Source organism: Dendronephthya gigantea, unplaced genomic scaffold (genome assembly GCF_004324835.1).
Source record: "Dendronephthya gigantea isolate DGI-Jeju-01 unplaced genomic scaffold, DenGig_1.0 000157F, whole genome shotgun sequence".
Classification (NCBI taxonomy): Eukaryota; Metazoa; Cnidaria; class Anthozoa; order Malacalcyonacea; family Nephtheidae; genus Dendronephthya; species Dendronephthya gigantea.
In genome coordinates, this window is record NW_021163167.1 from 355,244 (window position 1) to 378,425 (window position 23,182).

At 32.9% G+C, this 23,182-nt stretch overlaps 1 protein-coding gene and 1 long non-coding RNA gene across 2 annotated transcripts; one reads left to right on the forward strand and one right to left on the reverse strand.

The window, feature by feature from the left end:
- Window positions 1–906: 906 nt before the first annotated feature.
- On the reverse strand, window positions 907–6,752 carry LOC114537451. Its single transcript, XM_028558495.1, has 16 exons — window positions 6,254–6,752; window positions 5,805–5,907; window positions 5,122–5,342; window positions 4,916–4,965; window positions 4,668–4,749; window positions 4,106–4,279; window positions 3,872–4,017; window positions 3,483–3,594; window positions 3,285–3,368; window positions 2,979–3,159; window positions 2,731–2,820; window positions 2,548–2,619; window positions 2,213–2,273; window positions 1,964–2,032; window positions 1,619–1,806; window positions 907–1,442 (listed from the first exon to the last, which is right to left on the reverse strand). The coding sequence occupies exons 1-16, from the start codon at window positions 6,710–6,712 to the stop codon at window positions 907–909; spliced, it is 2,628 nt and encodes an 875-aa protein (XP_028414296.1). The 5' UTR covers window positions 6,713–6,752.
- Window positions 6,753–22,332: 15,580 nt separating this feature from the next.
- Window positions 22,333–23,092, forward strand: LOC114537459. Its single transcript, XR_003688587.1, has 3 exons — window positions 22,333–22,362; window positions 22,544–22,660; window positions 23,054–23,092. It is a non-coding gene; the product is annotated as an uncharacterized LOC114537459 (long non-coding RNA).
- The last annotated feature ends 90 nt before the right edge of the window (window positions 23,093–23,182 follow it).

The following is a 23,182-nucleotide window of genomic DNA, read 5'->3' on the forward strand; positions in this document are numbered from 1 at the left end:
GGTCAGTTTTACCCACATTGTATAAGAATGTTACATCTTCACAAGATGTTTAGTAAGCTCACCCTCCAAATGAAATTTGACACCGACTTTATTTACGTTTTTTAACTTTTAAGACAGGGGTCAGTTTTACCCACATTGTATAAGAATGTTACATCTTCACAACATGTTTAGTAAGCTCACCCTCCAAATGAAATTTGACACCGACTTTATTTACGTTTTTTAACTTTTAAGACAGGGGTCAGTTTTACCCACATTGTATAAGAATGTTACATCTTCACAACATGTTTAGTAAGCTCACCCTCCAAATGAATTTGATACCGACTTTATTTACGTTTTTTAACTTTTAAGACAGGGGTCAGTTTACCCACATTGTATAAGAATGTTACATCTTCACAACATGTTTAGTAAGCTCACCCTCCAAATGAAATTTGACACCGACTTTATTTATGTTTTTTAATTCTAAACACAGGGGTCAGTTTTACCCACATTGTATAAGAATGTTACATCTTCACAACATGTTTAGTAAGCTCACCCTCCAAATGAAATTTGACACCGACTTTATTTATGTTTTTTAATTCTAAAGACAGGGGTCAGTTTTACCCACATTGTATAAGAATGTTACATCTTCACAAGATGTTTAGTAAGCTCACCCTCCAAATGAAATTTGACACCGACTTTATTTACGTTTTTTAACTTTTAAGACAGGGGTCAGTTTTACCCACATTGTATAAGAATGTTACATCTTCACAACATGTTTAGTAAGCTCACCTTCCAAATGAAATTTGACAGCGACTTTATTTATGTTTTTTAATTCTAAAGACAGGGGTCAGTTTTACCCACATTGTATAAGAATGTTACATCTTCACAACATGTTTAGTAAGCTCACCCTCCAAGTATAGTATGTATTTACATATATTCGACATCATCATAAAATTCTAGATCTTCTTTATATAAGGCTGATATGGGCTCCACCATCTCACTGTCCTCTGTAGTGAAAGGTAAAACTTTAAATCCGGACCATAACTCATTCACTACGTTTACTTGGCGCTGATAAAACATCATCTTTTCAATGGCGAGGGAGTGCAAACCAAGTTCGTCGTCGCTGGAAACTTCACGATCGATAAATGATTGAATTATTTTCAATCTGTTTGGTGAGAAATGAATAAATGTAGACATCTCTTTTTTCACCATATTTTGTTCCTCTTCACACCTATCTTTAAGACACAAAAGATCAACCGCTCTATTTTTTACTCTTGATGGTACTCCTGTTTCAATATTGGGTTCGACAATACCATGATATACTTCCCCGTTTGGATCCTTTACATCATCAAAGGAAATCTCATCGTTCTCATTCATCCCATTAATCAAGCTTACGTTCCGAGTGATGTTGGCGACCACGCGATCGATTTGACTGCCAAGCTTTATTGCAATAGCTTGACCATCTGAAAAAAGGAGTAGAATCGGAGGCAACTAAGTAAAACAAGGGAAATCCAAGTGGAGATACATGTAAAAGATAAACACCAATGAAGAAAGTACCTTCACGGAAGAAAAGGCGTATTCGGACATACATTATTTGTAGTGTGATAAGTAAAAGAGCATAAAATAAATATTTCTATACCAGCATATTTTGCTTTAAGTTCTAATAAAAACATTCTCTCCGACGCCATCCTATGAAGGGTATGAAGTAACTTTTGCTGTTTCTTGGCAATAAGTCTTGTATACGCATTTTGATATGCTTTTTCTTTTTTCTTCCATCTTGTTCGAACACCATGACGTTTCTCCAGGGAATATAACGCTTTTTCATTCCTAAAAAACCAACTAGGAATCAACTAATAACAATAGCCAGACGGAAGAGTACAGCTGCAATACGAATACCTGCAATAACAACAGCAGATGTAATAACAACTAATAATTGAACAGACAGCAGTCTGTTTAATTATCACTGTATAGCCGCATGTCCCACCTACTTATCCTTCTCTCAATGTTGGGAATCCTTTCCGGCTCTTCCTCTCTTGAAAAACTCATTTCGTTTCTGAAAAAAGTACAAAATCCAAATATCAAGAACAAAATACATTTGCACACACAAGTGAAATGTCTAGCAATGCCATAGGAATAAGCAGTCATACCAGAATAAGCATTTATAAGTGTGAACTAAGTTATATGCAGTGCCATATTCCGAAATTGTTATTCTCTGCATAAAATATTTTGTTACCGCAACTTTTTTGCTGAAAGAAGTAAATCCACATAAGATTCATCCCACTGGTATTCAAGGTCTAGGCGATAAAATATTAGACTTTATTTTAGTAGGCTATTGTTGATATTTGTATAAAAAACACAGATCTCAATTTCCCCAAACAGCTTGTATCTCTATCGAAACGGAATTCTGGTTATTAGCAATAATTTTTCAGAGCTTCAAAAGGAAAACTAGTCCGCTTTTCACTCATATACAAAAAACCACACATCCCATTTAAAAAAGGTATACTATAAAAGTGGGAAGTACACTTAGTTAAATCCATCAGCATATCACCGCACGTTTTACCTATTTACCTTCCATAACTGGTGCAATTTCTTCAAATTGTTCCTTGATCCAGCTCCGAATTTTAGCCTCATTACACTCATCTATCATAATAAGAAACACGAACGTAACCATGTCATATGTACCGGTAGGCGTTTGCTAGAAAATGTCATTATTTTAAGCACTTGAATTCGAGTCGCTTGTGAAAAACGTACCTGGCAAATTCGCGATTAAATTGCTCAATTCTTGGTCAACAGTGATCAGCAAAGACTGCGCCCTAACGAGCTTCGACTTTAGAGAAGGACCTATAATTTAAAAAAGATCATACTAGCAATAAAAAATTTGAGGTTCTTTGTGTTGTGTGACTGTAATGAAAAAAAGATAAACTTGGGCCGCACCCTAGAGAATCCACACTAAGAACAGCGAATAGTGGTAATGATTTACTGAATTTCTATTATATTACCAAATTTTGCAACAAGATGTTCACCATAATGGATAGTAGCGTCAGTTAGCACATCACTTCTTTTATCAACAGACATTTCTTTGGTTATTGAGGAAAACTGTCTAAGAAATGACCAAAAACGCTCAACGCCTTCTCCATCGGTTAACCAACATTCGGCCTTTCTTCGTGGACTATATTTGACCTAAATTGAATGTGGACTTGAACGGTCGGTTGCCATACAACTTTGAAATCTGCCTTAAAGGAATTGTTCTAAAGTCCTAAAGATGCAGTCCATTTCGCATAAATGTAATTCTTTTAAACAATTACCTGGCAAGAGGCTTTATGCCCATAACAATGAAATATTGGTATTGCAAGAGTTGTATTCGACAGCAAAGACTGCTGGCCGGAGCCCTTCATAAAAAAATTGCATGCTTGTATTTAGAACATTATTATCATTAATTCTTGAATCATGCTGATTTTTGAAAATACCAAATAAAAATAATAAAATGCAATTATACACAGAACCTGCAGGTGGTTTGATAAAACACAGGCAATGTCGTACATCAGAACATAATTGAGTGATTCTGCAGAAATGCCAGCCTTTAGTTTTTCTAGCTCATATACAGCATAGGAAATTCTAAAATGATGCGAAATTTACTTACAAGGTGAATTCGCACAAAATGTTTTTGTGCATTTAAATAGTTGGTACATAGAAAGTGGTTGATGATTACTGTAAAAAAAACCTTATAGATGTTAATGCTAATTACTATTCTTGACACAACTGAATATAAATAGTGATCAAATGTGATTAATAAGAATTCTAAAACTATTTATGGAATTTGGTCTAGCATGATAAAAACAGGGTATTCACAATATAGCTAACCAGTGAAATAGTAAGTGATAAAAGAATGTACCTTTCACCATGTTTGATGCTGAGTAAGCTTTTTGGAAAGTCATGCCGACAAACCCTGCCAAACACTCCTTTTTCATCAAAAAGTTTATTTTTGCCTTTACTTCTAATTGCTGAAATTACTTCACCAGCATGAAATCTGTGACAGTCCTTAAAAACAAATAATATTAAAACAGTTTTTTGCAAATCACATTAACAAATTGCTTGCAACAAATCAAACGTCTTTTTAAACAATTACCTGTGTTTGTGATTTCTCTTTTGTGTGTTCATAATTATCAACAAAGTTATCAACATCATCTTGATCGCTGAACAACAATGTCTTGTGGCGTGAAGAAATGCTTATATCACCTTTCCCTTTCCTTCTTGGCAGACCAAAACATGCATCAACACATTCAATTAAGGTTCCACTTTCCTATAGGTATATACATAGAATTGACCTTAAACATATATTCATTGATGAAATGAAAGAGTACCACACTGGGTGAACATATATACAGTGCATTACTATTGGTATCCCATGCAATGCAACCTAGGTATCTAAATCTCTAAATGAAACACTAATTAATGTAAATTACAAGTAAATTATATCAGTGTTTTTCACTAATTAATGTAAGTTGAGATAAGCTGGTTCTCATCTATTTTTAAGAGTTTCTTCTCTTAACCTATAACTACTACATGCATGACAGTTACTATAACATATTTGGAGATAAGCTGTTGTAAAGCCCTTCATGGCAAAATAATGGCAAACCTTGATTAAATAAATAAAAAATATAAATACTGTAACAAAATATATTTCTTACCGTTGGGCATATAGGACAAATGACACCGTTATATAGCCCTGGGATATAGGAATCCAGATATTTTAATTTGTATTTAAAATATCTTGAAAAGAAAAAAAATACCGGTACCTATATCTTTTATACTATTATAATAATTGTACTAATCATACTAATTGCAAAATGTATAATATAAAGTATAATATAACTGGGGTGTGCCAGTAAAAGAGAGGGTATATATCAATAGGCATGACTTAATAAAGTGTACATACCTGTATTCCTCAAAAGATCCAGAATTTAAAGTGCGGTAAAAGGATTTAACCTGAAATGTAGAAAATAGTTTTTCAGTCTAAATTTTTTTCCTTCCAAAATTGATATTTTGGCTCTAAACTAATTAGAAAAATAAGGGTGGAATACATGCAACTGAATGATTGAAAAGTAATTCTGTATATTATATTTTAGGGTTTTGAATACTTACATGAACAGGTTGCAGTGATGGAAGTAATTCCATGATTATCTCAGAAAAATCCTTCAAAGGAACCTGATTATGTAGAAACAACTTTTCAGCTAAATCCATAATTCTAAAATGAAAGCCAATAGTAGGCCTTTCTGGAGAGCCAGGCCAGAAATGCAACCGGAGTAGTGTCACAGCATGGCTTTCACAACTGCAAAAAGCCACTCGCTTCAAGTGTTGATTACCTAACAATCATAGAAAGTAGTAGCAATATTCAATAGCAATCAATAATTAAATTAAAATTATTGCAGTTAATTCTCACAGTCCAAATAATATCTATTGTTCCAACATACAATAGACAAGGTTGTTAAACAATATTGTTCTACAGCAGAAAAAATGAAATTACACACTTGTTTAGTTAATCCATGCAACTGCATTATATCTGAGGGTTAATTAATGATCATGGCATGGGGTTTCTGGTTATAAAAGCTTAATCATAGTCTAACTTTTGTTGAAATTTTAGCATGCAGCTTTTGTTTGTGTATTTATGGATGGCTAATCTGTTTAAAAGTTTGGAGAAATAAAACCTCTGCTTAATTAGGTAAGCTTTAATTCCTATGCAACTTGATACTTAAGTTGTTGGAAAGTTTGACCTTGTAGATTTAGTAGCTTTAATGCAAACAAAGAATACTGAACAAATTCCTTACCAAATGCATCAATAAGTGTAAACAACTTGACAATTTGTGTCCCACAATTGTGGGCCCACTCAATTACAGAATTGTCTGGAAACAGTGGGATGAACTTAGTTTCCTAAGAAATAAAGAATGTAGGTTTTGTAGGTTAAAGCAGGTTTAATTTGCCTGAACACATTTGAATTTTAACTTTTTAAGTCTTACTGAATGTGTGAAAATAGCATATTACAGTATTGCAAAAGACCAACATCTTTAAAATCTTGAAAATATGTAACATGTAGGTTGCAAATAGTTATTAAATAGAATAAGAAATTATAGAATGAAACGACATCTTTGACGTACGTTTATGCCATTAAATTGGCTTCTCCTTATAGAAATTAAGCCACGGAGGAGAGCTTTTAAAAGCTAGCAAATATTATCATATTTTTAAAGTTTTTTTAATCAACATTAATAATAGACAATACCATCCATTTATCCATCACGTGAAACTTATTTCGACTTTCGTGTTGTTCAATAGCACAGTTCTCGCAAAAAAACTGCCGTGGACCACAATATTTACAGCGAATATTGGCTTCATTTTGAGAGCAAACACCACACATGACACCACTCGGTAAAATCGCATCTTCGAACTTTGCTTTCAGCAATTGAGGCCGAATTTTTTCCCAGTTGAGATAATTACTAACATTTCTTCTTTGTGTGGCCGATTCTTCATTTTCTAAATCGTCAACGACTGGTAATTCATGAGGCGTTTGAGCGTTATGATCGATTTGCAAATCGCACGATTCGTCACTATGCAAATCTGCGTGGAGGCTTGTCGAATGCTTATTTGAAGCTGTTGTTTCTACATCAACAGTTAACGGTGTAGTTATTGACGATTTTCCATTTCTTCCCAACACAACAGTTTTTACGCACGCCTTTCGCATAATTGTAAAAAATTGCGCCGAAGTGAAGTGCGAAATTTTCTTGAATAATAATAAAATACAACCAAATCAAAGATTAAACTGTTTTATATCAAGTATTCTGATTGGTCGCTTAATATTATATTGAATGATTTAGATGATCATTTGGCCTGGGTTAGACCTGCACTTCTCAATTGAGAAATCTTGGGTTACAGCCGCTGAGAATATGTGACACGGGTGTTTTAAAATGTGGTCGCGCAGATGAAATAATTACTTTGCCCTTCTTTTGGACTGATTGGACGCCTGTATATATTCAAAACCGATCCGTCTATTTACATAACCATATGCGCGCAATCGCACTATAGCCTACCTAAATAAAATACAAAGCACTAAATAAATATAGCTCTATGAAGTTGTACTGTAAGAAAACGAACTAAATAATATTAGCACTTAATTGTCAACATTTTAGCGTGAATTAACTGCAATACGTAAAATACAAAACAATCCTATGCTTCATGAAGTTTGTGTTGTCTAGCACTCTATTCAATGAAGTATACGATCTAAATAAATCGCGCAGTGTAATATTCGATGCGTGTGTTTATAACACGATGCGCGCATCAATGATCAGTTCAAATATAGTGTTTATTACGTGTAGTAATAGTGCATGTCGTGTAGCAGCTTAGCATACATTTAACCTGATAATACTGATCGGCACTTGCTAGTAATATCGCCATTTGCTTCAGATTTGTACATTTTAAACAGAACTGTCTCGCTCCATTGTTTCTCTATAACAAATAGTAATTATTAAGCACTGTTATGGTTAAAAAATTTTTAACCTCCATAGTCGATTATACAGCAGTATCAATTGCTATCAACACATGTTAGATTCGTGAAGTACATTATCAAATAAGTCGTGTATATTATGTTATGCGTGTAGTTAAAATACGATAGTGGATGTGGACGTATTCTTTCTTGGTTCTGCGTTTAATGAGTTCACAAATTCTCGAACATTTGCTCGCTTTTCGCTTAAAATATTTCAAAACAACACTTCGTCGCTCCATCGCTCCTTATTGTATTTGCGCTTCTGAATATTAATCGCGGCCTTATGCGCATTAATGCGCTGTTCAAGATGAAATCGCGTGTACCGGGGGGAACAACACACATATCATCGTAACGAATGTTATAAAATTTACAATAACCACAGTAATTCTTTCCTATTTTGTTCAAATTGAAAATGCTAAAGAATATACAAATCAGAAAACTATATACTTGATCAAACAAACTTCCTGATACCCACCCACATAGGATCAAAGACGACAAACAAAAAACACTCCGCCCCCCGGAGTTTACACTATGACTGACTGACTGACTGTCTGATGTGAATTTTCGCCACTCACCACAATACTGCAAAGTTTCACAGAAACTTTGCACTAAAAACGAAAAAGATGTATTATAACCTCGAAAACGTACAACCAATTAGTGCTTAAAGAGAAGTGTCTAGTGAATGGTAAAATACAGTAAACATTACCCGTTTTCCAGCTGCAGTTTATAGATTTTCACAGCTTAAATGAAAGTTATATACTTTAATAACATCAAAACAGCTCAAACTAAATCCCGAACTGGCAACTGAAGGGCTAAACGCCGAATGTTTTTTTTTTCACAAAATATATTACACAGTGATTTCATTGTTTTATCAAAACTTCAAAGTAATTGCACTTTCCAGAACTCTTTTTCAAGTTAACATGGCTTTTAGCCAATCAGAGGCTCTGAATCTTCTGAAACAAATTATGATTTAATTTATTCAATCTATTCAATATATAGAGCAATAAACACTAAAAATGCCATATTAGATGTTGACGAATGCCTAAAACTCCCCCATGTCATTCCAATCCTACGTCCAATAACACAAATGGATCTTATATCTTCATATGTAATTCTCGATATATACAGGAGACGGATTTAATGGAACAGATTATAGGCCTACACCAGAAATAATGTTTTCGCGAATGTATGAGTAAAAGACAGAAAATGAAAATAAAAATGCTACAACTGTCATTTCAGATGTTAACGAATGCCAAACATCTTCTCCATGTCATTCCAATGCTACGTGCAATAACACAGATGGATCTTATATTTGCACATGTGATTCTGGATATACTGGAGATGGATTTAATTGCACAGGTAAGACAGCGGAAAGAATATTTTTAACAATTTTTTTTTAAAAAATATTTGAGAAAATAGTAGATAGAAATTTGATAATGGTTTGGCAGCTACCTATCTCACACTACCTAGCTCAGCTACCCCGACAGCTACCTAGCTCACACGATTGCTCTAATTTCCTTGTTTGTTCTAGTAGTTTTAATATTTACACATGAAATAGTCTTTGCCCACCAACAAGCTAATTTGAAGCGGGAAAGAGGATTTTGACTCTTTTTCATTCAATTCACAATGCGGTACATCCAGCTTTTTAATAATTATTTGGTAAAATTTTTTTTTGGGGGGAAACGGTATAGAAAAAGATTTCTACAGATTATCAAAATCAAACTCAATGTTATCCTTTTGAATGTCATCTGTAATATTTCTAGATATTAATGAATGTGAAACAATTAATCCTTGTGATGTAAATGCAAATTGCACTAATACTGATGGTTCATATAATTGTACTTGTAACATGGGCTATGAGGGCAATGGTTACAACTGTACAGGTAAGGTGAACACAAATATCGGCATAAACAAATTATCTGTTATTCTACAGTCAAATTTTCTTTGTCTCTGATTTTCTATCGCCAAATCCAAGTTCTGAACGCAAGCGATATTTCTACAGCTGTTTCCCCGGCAGCTATCTAGCTCACAGGAATAGTTTAATTTCCTTGTTTGCTCTAATATAGTTGAATAATGAGAACATTTATTAGTTTTTAACGTCGTTCCAACAAGCTTAAGTTGAAGAAAGAAAAAGGATTTGAAATTCTTTTTCATTTGCAATTTTTCACCATGCCATATACTCAGCTTGTTAATAATTATTTGATAAAATATTTAATTTTGGGGAAAAGTACAAAAAGATTTGCACAGATTATAAAAATCAACTCATTATAATCTTTGCGAACGTCATCTGTAATATATGTTCAGATATCAATGAGTCAAACAAGTTCCTTGCGATGTGAATGCAAATTGCACTAATACAGATGGTTCATATAATTGTACTTGTAACATGGGCTATGAGGGCAATGGTTACAACTGTGCAGGTAAGGTGAACACAGAATATCGGCATAAAGAAAATTATCTGTTATTCTAGAATCAAATTTTATTTTTCTCTGGTTTTCTAACGCAAATCCAAGTTCTGAACGCAAGCGATATTTCTACTGCTGTTTCCCCGACAGCTATCTAGCTCACACGATTAGTTTAATTTCCTTGTTTGCTCTAATAGTTGAATAATTAGAGCATGATATAGTCTTTGGCTTTGATCTAACGTGCCTAGTTTGAGGAAGGAGAGAGAATTTTACATTCTTTTTTCATTTACAAGTGTTCACCATGTATATACTCAGCTAAGTCAGATGGTTGATAATTATATAATGAAATTTTTTTTATGGTAAAAGTATAGAAATGATTTCTACAGATTATCAAAATCAACACTAATGAGGGTTATCAACCGTTTTTTTTTTCTATGGTCCATACATGGTTTATTATAGCTAAAAGGCTTCGCATTTAAAAATTTCTATATCAAATGGAATGATTATAAATATAAAAACGAAAAAGATGTATTATAACCCTCGAAACGTACAACCATTAGTGCTTAGAGAAGTGTCTAGTGAATGGTAAAATACAGTAAACATTACCGTTTTCCAGCTGCAGTTTATAGTTTTCACAGCTTAAATGAAAGTTATATACTTTAATACTCAAACAGCTCAAACTAAATCCCGAACTGGCAACTGAAGGGCTAACGCCGAATGTTTTTTTTTAAATATATTACACAGTGATTTCATTGTTTTATCAAAACTCAAAGTATTGCACTTTCCGAACTCTTTTTCAAGTTAACATGGCTTTTAGCCAATCAGAGGCTCTGAATCTTCTGAAACAAATTATGATTTAATTTATTCAATCTATTCAATATATAGAGCAATAAACACTAAAAATGCCATATTACATGTTGACGAATGCCTAAAAACTCCCCCATGTCATTCCAATCCTACGTCCAATAACACAAATGGATCTTATATCTTCATATGTAATTCTCGATATATACAGGAGACGGATTTAATGGAACAGATTATAGGCCTACACCAGAAATAATGTTTTTCGCGAATGTATGAGTAAAAGACAGAAAATGAAAATAAAAATGCTACAACTGTCATTTCAGATGTTAACGAATGCCAAACATCTTCTCCATGTCATTCCAATGCTACGTGCAATAACACAGATGGATCTTATATTTGCACATGTGATTCTGGATATACTGGAGATGGATTTAATTGCGCAGGTAAGACAACGGAAATATTATTTTAACAAATATCTTTAACAAATGTTTGAGAAAAGAATAGTAAATGGAAGAAAAAAAATTTTGCGACTGTCATTTCAGATGTTGACGAATGCCAAACATCTTCCCCATGTCATTCCAATGCTACGTGCAATAACACAGATGGATCTTATTTTTGTACATGTGATTCTGGATATTCTGGAGATGGATTTAATTGCACAGGTAAGACAGCGGAAAGAATATTTTTAACAATTTTTTTTAAAAAATATTGAGAAAAAATAGTAGATGGAAATTTGATAATGGTTTGGCAGCTACCTATCTCACACTACCTAGCTCAGCTACCCCGACAGCTACCTAGCTCACACGATTGCTCTAATTTCCTTGTTTGTTCTAGTAGTTTTAATATTTACACATGAAATAGTCTTTGCCCACCAACAAGCCTAAGTTGAAGCGGGAAAGAGGATTTTTGACTCTTTTTCATTTGCAATTGTTCACAATGCGCTACACCCAGCTTTTTAATAATTATTTGGTAAAATATTTTTTTTGGGGGGAAACGGTATAGAAAAAGATTTCTACAGATTATCAAAATCAAACTCAATGTTATCCTTTTGAATGTCATCTGTAATATATTTCTAGATATTAATGAATGTGAAACAATTAATCCTTGTGATGTAAATGCAAATTGCACTAATACTGATGGTTCATATAATTGTACTTGTAACATGGGCTATGAGGGCAATGGTTACAACTGTACAGGTAAGGTGAACACAGAATATCGGCATAAACAAAATTATCTGTTATTCTACAGTCAAATTTTCTTTGTCTCTGGTTTCTATCGCAAATCCAAGTTCTGAACGCAAGCGATATTTCTACAGCTGTTTCCCCGGCAGCTATCTAGCTCACAGGAATAGTTTAATTTCCTTGTTTGCTCTAATATAGTTGAATAATGAGAACATTTATTAGTTTTTAACGTCGTTCCAACAAGCTTAAGTTGAAGAAAGAAAAAGGATTTGAAATTCTTTTTCATTTGCAATTTTTCACCATGCCATATACTCAGCTTGTTAATAATTATTTGATAAAATATTTAATTTTGGGGAAAAGTACAAAAAGATTTGAAGAGATTATAAAAATCAAACTCATTATAATCCTTGCGAACGTCATCTGTAATATATTTTCAGATATCAATGAATGTCAAACAAGTCCTTGCGATGTGAATGCAAATTGCACTAATACAGATGGTTCATATAATTGTACTTGTAACATGGGCTATGAGGGCAATGGTTACAACTGTGCAGGTAAGGTGAACACAGAATATCGGCATAAAGAAAATTATCGGTTATTCTAGAATCAAATTTTATTTTTCTCTGGTTTTCTAACGCAAATCCAAGTTCTGAACGCAAGCGATATTTCTACTGCTGTTTCCCCGACAGCTATCTAGCTCACACGAGTAGTTTAATTTCCTTGTTTGCTCTAATAGTTGAATAATTAGAGCATGATATAGTCTTTGGCTTTGATCTAACGTGCCTAGTTTGAGGAAGGAGAGAGAATTTTACATTCTTTTTTCATTTACAAGTGTTCACCATGTTATATACTCAGCTAAGTCAGATGGTTGATAATTATATAATGAAATATTTTTATGGTAAAAGTATAGAAAATGATTTCTACAGATTATCAAAATCAAACACTAAATGAGGGTATCAACCGTTTTTTTTTTTCTATGGTCCATACATGGTTATATACTAGCTAAAAGGCTTCGCATTTAAAAATTTCTATATCAAATGGAATGATTATAATATAAACTAGGGATCCGAGGATAGTGCAAAGTTTTAGCTATAATGCAAATGCTGTTATACTTGTGATTGTGCAAAAATGCGCGGTTATCCATATTATATATTATATATATATATATATATATATATATAATTATATATATAATATATAATATAATATATATATATATATATATATATATATATTTGTCAATGAGTGTTCTCGCGTCTAGCTCAATTTTTACGTACATCATTATTTTGCGAGTTGTGCTTTTGACGAATATAGCTCAAACAAACAACCCGTTCTCGCCTGAACTGAAGTATTAAATAAATGATGTCAACATTTTATAATAAAATATTTCTGAGAAGAATCCCACAAGATAGTTTCAAATTGCACTATACTGTATAAACCTTAATTAAAGTAAATAAACCTTGCATGATTTACATAACCGATGCGTGAATCGATCACTTGTCCACACAGCACGAAAATATAACCAAACATACTCAAATTACATTACTATAGTCGCGATATTATATATGGATATCAACCATAACAATATTAGCCTTGATGCCCACTGTGTGGATCCACAGTTTTCATTTTGAAGCATTTTTTATGACAGTAAAATTGGTTTATGCATAGGCGTACGGGACTTTTAAAATGTGGTCGCGCAGATGAAATAATTACTTTGCCCTTCTTTTGGACTGATTGGACGCCTGTATATATTCAAAACCGATCCGTCTATTTACATAACCATATGCGCGCAATCGCACTATAGCCTACCTAAATAAAATACAAAGCACTAAATAAATATAGCTCTATGAAGTTGTACTGTAAGAAAACGAACTAAATAATATTAGCACTTAATTGTCAACATTTTAGCGTGAATTAACTGCAATACGTAAAATACAAAACAATCCTATGCTTCATGAAGTTTGTGTTGTCTAGCACTCTATTCAATGAAGTATACGATCTAAATAAATCGCGCAGTGTAATATTCGATGCGTGTGTTTATAACACGATGCGCGCATCAATGATCAGTTCAAATATAGTGTTTATTACGTGTAGTAATAGTGCATGTCGTGTAGCAGCTTAGCATACATTTAACCTGATAATACTGATCGGCACTTGCTAGTAATCGCCATTTGCTTCAGATTTGTACATTTTAAACAGAACTGTCTCGCTCCATTGTTTCTCTATAACAAATAGTAATTATTAAGCACTGTTATGGTTAAAAATTTTAACCTCCATAGTCGATTATACAGCAGTATCAATTGCTATCAACACATGTTAGATTCGTGAAGTACATTATCAAAATAAGTCGTGTATATTATGTTATGCGTGTAGTTAAAATACGATAGTGGATGTGGACGTATTCTTTCTTGGTTCTGCGTTTAATGAGTTCACAAATTCTCGAACATTTGCTCGCTTTTCGCTTAAAATATTTCAAAACAACACTTCGTCGCTCCATCGCTCCTTATTGTATTTTGCGCTTCTGAATATTAATCGCGGCCTTATGCGCATTAATGCGCTGTTCAAGATGAAATCGCGTGTACCGGGGGGAACAACACACATATCATCGTAACGAATGTTATAAAATTTACAATAACCACAGTAATTCTTTCCTATTTTGTTCAAATTGAAAATGCTAAAGAATATACAAATCAGAAAACTATATACTTGATCAAACAAACTTCCTGATACCCACCCACATAGGATCAAAGACGACAAACAAAAAACACTCCGCCCCCCGGAGTTTACACTATGACTGACTGACTGACTGTCTGATGTGAATTTTCGCCACTCACCACAATACTGCAAAGTTTCACAGAAACTTTGCACTAAAAACGAAAAAGATGTATTATAACCCTCGAAAACGTACAACCAATTAGTGCTTAAAGAGAAGTGTCTAGTGAATGGTAAAATACAGTAAACATTACCCGTTTTCCAGCTGCAGTTTATAGATTTTCACAGCTTAAATGAAAGTTATATACTTTAATAACATCAAAACAGCTCAAACTAAATCCCGAACTGGCAACTGAAGGGCTAAACGCCGAATGTTTTTTTTTTCACAAAATATTACACAGTGATTTCATTGTTTTATCAAAACTTCAAAGTAATTGCACTTTCCAGAACTCTTTTTCAAGTTAACATGGCTTTTAGCCAATCAGAGGCTCTGAATCTTCTGAAACAAATTATGATTTAATTTATTCAATCTATTCAATATATAGAGCAATAAACACTAAAAATGCCATATTAGATGTTGACGAATGCCTAAAAACTCCCCCATGTCATTCCAATCCTACGTCCAATAACACAAATGGATCTTATATCTTCATATGTAATTCTCGATATATACAGGAGACGGATTTAATGGAACAGATTATAGGCCTACACCAGAAATAATGTTTTTCGCGAATGTATGAGTAAAAGACAGAAAATGAAAATAAAAATGCTACAACTGTCATTTCAGATGTTAACGAATGCCAAACATCTTCTCCATGTCATTCCAATGCTACGTGCAATAACACAGATGGATCTTATATTTGCACATGTGATTCTGGATATACTGGAGATGGATTTAATTGCGCAGGTAAGACAACGGAAATATTATTTTAACAAATATCTTTAACAAATGTTTGAGAAAGAATAGTAAATAAAAGAAAAAAAATTTTGCGACTGTCATTTCAGATGTTGACGAATGCCAAACATCTTCCCCATGTCATTCCAATGCTACGTGCAATAACACAGATGGATCTTATTTTTGTACATGTGATTCTGGATATTCTGGAGATGGATTTAATTGCACAGGTAAGACAGCGGAAAGAATATTTTTAACAATTTTTTTTTAAAAAATATTAGAGAAAAAATAGTAGATAGAAATTTGATAATGGTTTGGCAGCTACCTATCTCACACTACCTAGCTCAGCTACCCCGACAGCTACCTAGCTCACACGATTGCTCTAATTTCCTTGTTTGTTCTAGTAGTTTTAATATTTACACATGAAATAGTCTTTGCCCACCAACAAGCCTAAGTTGAAGCGGGAAAGAGGATTTTTGACTCTTTTTCATTTGCAATTGTTCACAATGCGGTACATCCAGCTTTTTAATAATTATTTGGTAAAATATTTTTTTGGGGGGAAAAGTATAGAAAAAGATTTCTACAGATTATCAAAATCAAACTCAATGTTATCCTTTTGAATGTCATCTGTAATATATTTCTAGATATTAATGAATGTGAAACAATTAATCCTTGTGATGTAAATGCAAATTGCACTAATACTGATGGTTCATATAATTGTACTTGTAACATGGGCTATGAGGGCAATGGTTACAACTGTACAGGTAAGGTGAACACAAAATATCGGCATAAACAAAATTATCTGTTATTCTACAGTCAAATTTTCTTTGTCTCTGGTTTTCTATCGCAAATCCAAGTTCTGAACGCAAGCGATATTTCTACAGCTGTTTCCCCGGCAGCTATCTAGCTCACAGGAATAGTTTAATTTCCTTGTTTGCTCTAATATAGTTGAATAATGAGAACATTTATTAGTTTTTAACGTCGTTCCAACAAGCTTAAGTTGAAGAAAGAAAAAGGATTTGAAATTCTTTTTCATTTGCAATTTTTCACCATGCCATATACTCAGCTTGTTAATAATTATTTGATAAAATATTTAATTTTGGGGAAAAGTACAAAAAGATTTGTACAGATTATAAAAATCAAACTCATTTATAATCCTTGCGAACGTCATCTGTAATATATTTTCAGATATCAATGAATGTCAAACAAGTCCTTGCGATGTGAATGCAAATTGCACTAATACAGATGGTTCATATAATTGTACTTGTAACATGGGCTATGAGGGCAATGGTTACAACTGTGCAGGTAAGGTGAACACAGAATATCGGCATAAAAAATTATCTGTTATTCTAGAATCAAATTTTATTTTTCTCTGGTTTTCTAACCCAAATCCAAGTTCTGAACGCAAGCGATATTTCTACTGCTGTTTCCCCGACAGCTATCTAGCTCACACGATTAGTTTAATTTCCTTGTTTGCTCTAATAGTTGAATAATTAGAGCATGATATAGTCTTTGGCTTTGATCTAACGTGCCTAGTTTGAGGAAGGAGAGAGAATTTTACATTCTTTTTTCATTTACAAGTGTTCACCATGTTATATACTCAGCTAAGTCAGATGGTTGATAATTATATAATGAATATTTTTTTATGGTAAAAGTATAGAAAATGATTTCTACAGATTATCAAAATCAAACACTAAATGAGGGTATCAACCGTTTTTTTTTCTATGGTCCATACATGGTTATATACTAGCTAAAGGCTTCGCATTTAAAAATTTCTATATCAAATGGAATGATTATAATATAAAAAACGAAAAAGATGTATTATAACCCTCGAAAACGTACAACCAATTAGTGCTTAAAGAGAAGTGTCTAGTGAATGGTAAAATACAGTAAACATTACCCGTTTTCCAGCTGCAGTTTATAGATTTTCACAGCTTAAATGAAAGTTATATACTTTAATAACATCAAAACAGCTCAAACTAAATCCCGAACTGGCAACTGAAGGGCTAACGCCGAATGTTTTTTTTTCACAAAATATATTACACAGTGATTTCATTGTTTTATCAAAACTTCAAAGTAATTGCACTTTCCAGAACTCTTTTTTCAAGTTAACATGGCTTTTAGCCAATCAGAGGCTCTGAATCTTCTGAAACAAATTATGATTTAATTTATTCAATCTATTCAATATATAGAGCAATAAACACTAAAAATGCCATATTAGATGTTGACGAATGCCTAAAAACTCCCCCATGTCATTCCAATCCTACGTCCAATAACACAAATGGATCTTATATCTTCATATGTAATTCTCGATATATACAGGAGACGGATTTAATGGAACAGATTATAGGCCTACACCAGAAATAATGTTTTTCGCGAATGTATGAGTAAAAGACAGAAAATGAATAAAAATGCTACAACTGTCATTTCAGATGTTAACGAATGCCAAACATCTTCTCCATGTCATTCCAATGCTACGTGCAATAACACAGATGGATCTTATATTTGCACATGTGATTCTGGATATACTGGAGATGGATTTAATTGCGCAGGTAAGACAACGGAAATATTATTTTAACAAATATCTTTAACAAATGTTTGAGAAAGAATAGTAAATGGAAGAAAAAATTTTGCGACTGTCATTTCAGATGTTGACGAATGCCAAACATCTTCCCCATGTCATTCCAATGCTACGTGCAATAACACAGATGGATCTTATTTTTGTACATGTGATTCTGGATTTCTGGAGATGGATTTAATTGCACAGGTAAGACAGCGGAAAGAATTATTTTAACAATTTCTTTTTAAAAAATTTTTGAAAAAATAGTAGATGGAAATTTGATATGGTTTGGCAGCTACCTATCTCACACTACCTAGCTCAGCTACCCCGACAGCTACCTAGCTCACACGCTTGCTCTAATTTCCTTGTTTGTTCTAGTAGTTTTAATATTTACACATGAAATAGTCTTTGCCCACCAACAAGCCTAAGTTGAAGCGGGAAGAGGATTTTTGACTCTTTTTCATTTGCAATTGTTCACAATGCGGTCACCCAGCTTTTTAATTATTTGGTAAATATTTTTTTGGGGGGGAACGGTATAGAAAAAGATTTCTACAGATTATCAAAATCAAACTCAATGTTATCCTTTTGAATGTCATCTGTAATATATTTCTAGATATTAATAAATGTGAAACAATTAATCCTTGTGATGTAAATGCAAATTGCACTAATACTGATGGTTCATATATTGTACTTGTAACATGGGCTTGAGGGCAATGGTTACAACTGTACAGGTAAGGTGAACGCAGATTCGGCATAAACAAAATTATCTGTTATTCTACAGTCAAATTTTCTTTGTCTCTGGTTTTCTATCGCAAATCCAAGTTCTGAACGCAAGCTATTTCTACAGCTGTTTCCCCGGTAGCTATCTAGCTCACAGGAATAGTTTAATTTCCTTGTTTGCTCTAATATAGTTGAATAATGAGAACATTTATTAGTTTTTAACGTCGTTCCAACAAGCTTAAGTTGAAGAAAGAAAAGGATTTGAAATTCTTTTTCATTTGCAATTTTTCGCCATGCCATATACTCAGCTTGTTAATAATTATTTGATAAAATATTTAATTTTGGGGAAAGTACAAAAAGATTTGCACAGATTATAAAATCAAACTCATTATAATCCTTGCGAACGTCATTTGTAATATATTTTCAGATATCAATGAATGTCAAACAAGTCCTTGCGATGTGAATGCAAATTGCACTACTACAGGTGTTCATAAATTGTACTTGTAACATGGGCTATGAGGGCAATGGTTACAACTGTGCAGGTAAGGTGAACACAGAATATCGGCATAAAGAAAATTATCTGTTATTCTAGAATCAAATTTTATTTTTCTCTGGTTTTCTAACGCAAATCCAAGTTCTGAACGCAAGCGATATTTCTACTGCTGTTTCCCCGACAGCTATCTGCTCACCGATTAGTTTAATTTCCTTGTTTGCTCTAATAGTTGAATAATTAGAGCATGATATAGTCTTTGGCTTTGATCTAACGTGCCTAGTTTGAGGAAGGAGAGAGAATTTTACATTCTTTTTTCATTTACAAGTATTCACCATGTTATATACTCAGCTAAGTCAGATGGTTGATAATTATATAATGAAATATTTTTTTATGGTAAAAGTATAGAAAATGATTTCTACAGATTATCAAAATCAAACACTAAATGAGGGTATCAACCGTTTTTTTTTTCTATGGTCCATACATGGTTATATACTAGCTAAAAGGCTTCGCATTTAAAATTTCTATTCAAATGGAATGATTATAATATAAAAAACGAAAAAGATGTATTATAACCCTCGAAACACAACTAGTGCTTAAAGAGTAGTGTCTAGTGAATGGTAAAATACAGTAAACATTACCCGTTTTCCAGCTGCAGTTTATAGATTTTCACAGCTTAAATAAAAGTTATATACTTTAATAACATCAAAACAGCTCAAACTAAATCCCGAACTGGCAACTGAAGGGCTAAACGCCGAATGTTTTTTTTTCACAAAATATATTACACAGTGATTTCATTGTTTTATCAAAACTTCAAAGTAATTGCACTTTCCAGAACTCTTTTTCAAGTTAACATGGCTTTTAGCCAATCAGAGGCTCTGAATCTTCTGAAACAAATTATGATTTAATTTATTCAATCTATTCATATAGAGCAATAAACACTAAAAATGCCATATTAGATGTTGACGAATGCCTAAAAACTCCCCCATGTCATTCCAATCCTACGTCCAATAACACAAACGGATCTTATATCTTCATATCTAATTCTCGATATATACAGGAGACGGATTTAATGGAACAGATTATAGGCCTACACCAGAAATAATGTTTTTCGCGAATGTATAAGTAAAAGACAGAAAATGAAAATAAAAATGCTACAACTGTCATTTCAGATGTTAACGAATGCCAAACATCTTCTTCATGTCATTCCAATGCTACGTGCAATAACACAGATGGATCCTATTTTTGTACATGTGATCCTGGATATTCTGGAGATGGATTTAATTGCACAGGTAAGACAGCGGAAAGAATATTTTTAACAATTTTTTTTAAAAAAATATTTGGGAAAAAATAGTAGATGGAAATTTGATAATGGTTTGACAGCTACCTATCTCACACTACCTAGCTCAGCTACCCCAACAGCAACCTAGCTCACACGATTACTCTAATTTTTTTGTTTGCTCCAGTAGTTTTAATATTTACACATGAAATAGTCTTTGTTTACCAAAAAGCCTAAGTTGAAGCGGGAAAGATGATTTTTGATTCTTTTTAATTTTCAATTGTTCACCATACGATACACCCAGCTTGGTAATAATTATTTGATAAAATATTTTTGTTTTGGGGAAAAGTATAGAGAAAAATTGCTACAGATTATCAAAATCAAACTCAACGTAATCCTTTCGATTGTCATCTGTAATATATTTCTAGATATGGATGAATGTGAAACAAATCCTTGTGATGCAAATGCAAATTGCACTAATACAGATGGTTCATATAATTGTACTTGTAACATGGGCTATGATGGCAATGGTTACAACTGTACAGGTAAGGTGAAATCAGAAGATCGGCATAGACAAAAGTATCTGTTATATCCACGGTCAACATTTATTTTTCTCTGGTTTTCTATCGCAAATCCAAGTCCTGAACACGAGCGATATTTCTACAGCTGTTTCCCCGACAGCTATTTAGTTCACAGGATCAGTTTAATTTCCTTGTTTATTCTAGTAGTTGTATTTTATACCCATAAATTAGCCTTTTCTTCCCAGAATGTGTAAGTTGAAGATGGAAAGAGGATTTTAAATTCTTTTTCATTTGCAATTGTTCACCATGTCATACACGCAGCTTGTCAATAGTTATTTCATGAAGTATATTTTGTTTTGGGGAAAAATATAGAAAAAGATTTCTACAGATTGTCAAAATATAACTCAATATAATCTTTGCCAACGTTATCTGTAATATATATATATTGCAATGGTTACAACTGTACAGGTAAGGTGAACACAGAATATCGGCATACACAAAATTATCTGTTATATCCACTGTCAAAATTTTTTTTTCTTTGACAGCTATTTAGTTCACAGGATCAGTTTAATTTCTTATTTGCTTATTAGTAGTTATATTATATACCCATGAATTAGCCTTTTCTTCCCAGAATGTTGCAGTTGAAGTTGGAAAGAGGATTTTCTATTCTTTTTCATTTGCAATTTTTCACCATGTCATATCCGCCGCTTATCAATAATTATTTCATAAAATATATTTTGTTTTCGGGAAAAGTATAGAAAAGATTTCTACAGATTATCAAAATCAAACTCAATTAAATCCTTGCCAACGTTATCTGTAATATGTATCTAGATATCAATGAATGTCAAACAAATCCTTGTGGTGTAAATGCAAATTGTACTAATACTGATGGTTCATATAATTGTACTTGTAACATGGGCTATGAGGGCAATGGTAATTACAACTGTACAGGTAAGGTGAACATAGAATATCGGCAGAAACAAAATTTCAATTCTTTTTTGATTTACAATTGTTCACCATTCCATATGCTCAGCTAAGGTAGTCTGCTTGTTATAATTATATAATGAATAATATTTTCTTTTTAAAAAAGTATAGAAAAGATTTCTACAGATTATCAAAATCAAACTCAATGTAGTCCTTGCCAACGTTATCTGTAATATGTTTCTAGATATAAATGAATGTCAAACAAATCTTGTGATGTAAAATGCAAATTTGCACCAACACTGATGGTCATATAATTGTACATGTAACATGGGCTATGAGGGCAATGGTAACAACTGTACAGGTAAAGTGAACATAGAATATCGGCATAAACAAAATTTTACATTCTTTTTTGATTAAAAATACTCACCATGCCATATACTAAGCTAAGTCTGGTTGTTAATAATTATATAATGAATAATATTTTTTTTTTCAAAATAAAACTCAATGTAATCTTTCAAACGTCATCTATAATATATTTCTAGAAATCAATGCATGTCAAACAAATCCTTGTGATGTAAATGCAAATTGTACCAATATCGATGGTTCATACAATTGTACTTGTCACATGGGCTATGAAGGCAATGGTTATAACTGTACAGGTAACGTAAAAATAGAATATCGGCATATTCAAAAGTATTTGTTATGTGCATTGTCAAAATTGATTTTCTTCCGGCTTTTGATCTCTCCGAAAGGTGCTATTTATCCGCTGCTTCCTCGTCAGCTACCTAGCTCACACGATTACTCTAGCTAATTTGCTTGTTTGCTCTAGTATAGTTGCTTTATATACCCTTGAGTTAGTCTTTTCCTTCCAGCATGCCTAAGTTGAAAATGGAAAAAGGATTTTAGATTCTTTTTCATTTGTAATTATACTCAGCTTGTTAAGAGTTATTTAATACTTTTGTTTTGGAGAAAAGTATAGAGAAGATTTGTACAGATTATCAAAATCAAACTCAATTTAATCCTTGCCAACGTTATCTGTAATATGTTTCCAGATATCAATGAATGTCAAACAAATCCTTGTGGTGTAAATGCAAATTGTACTAATACTGATGGTTCATATAATTGTACTTGTAACATGGGCTATGAGGGCAATGGTAATTACAACTGTACAGGTAAGGTGA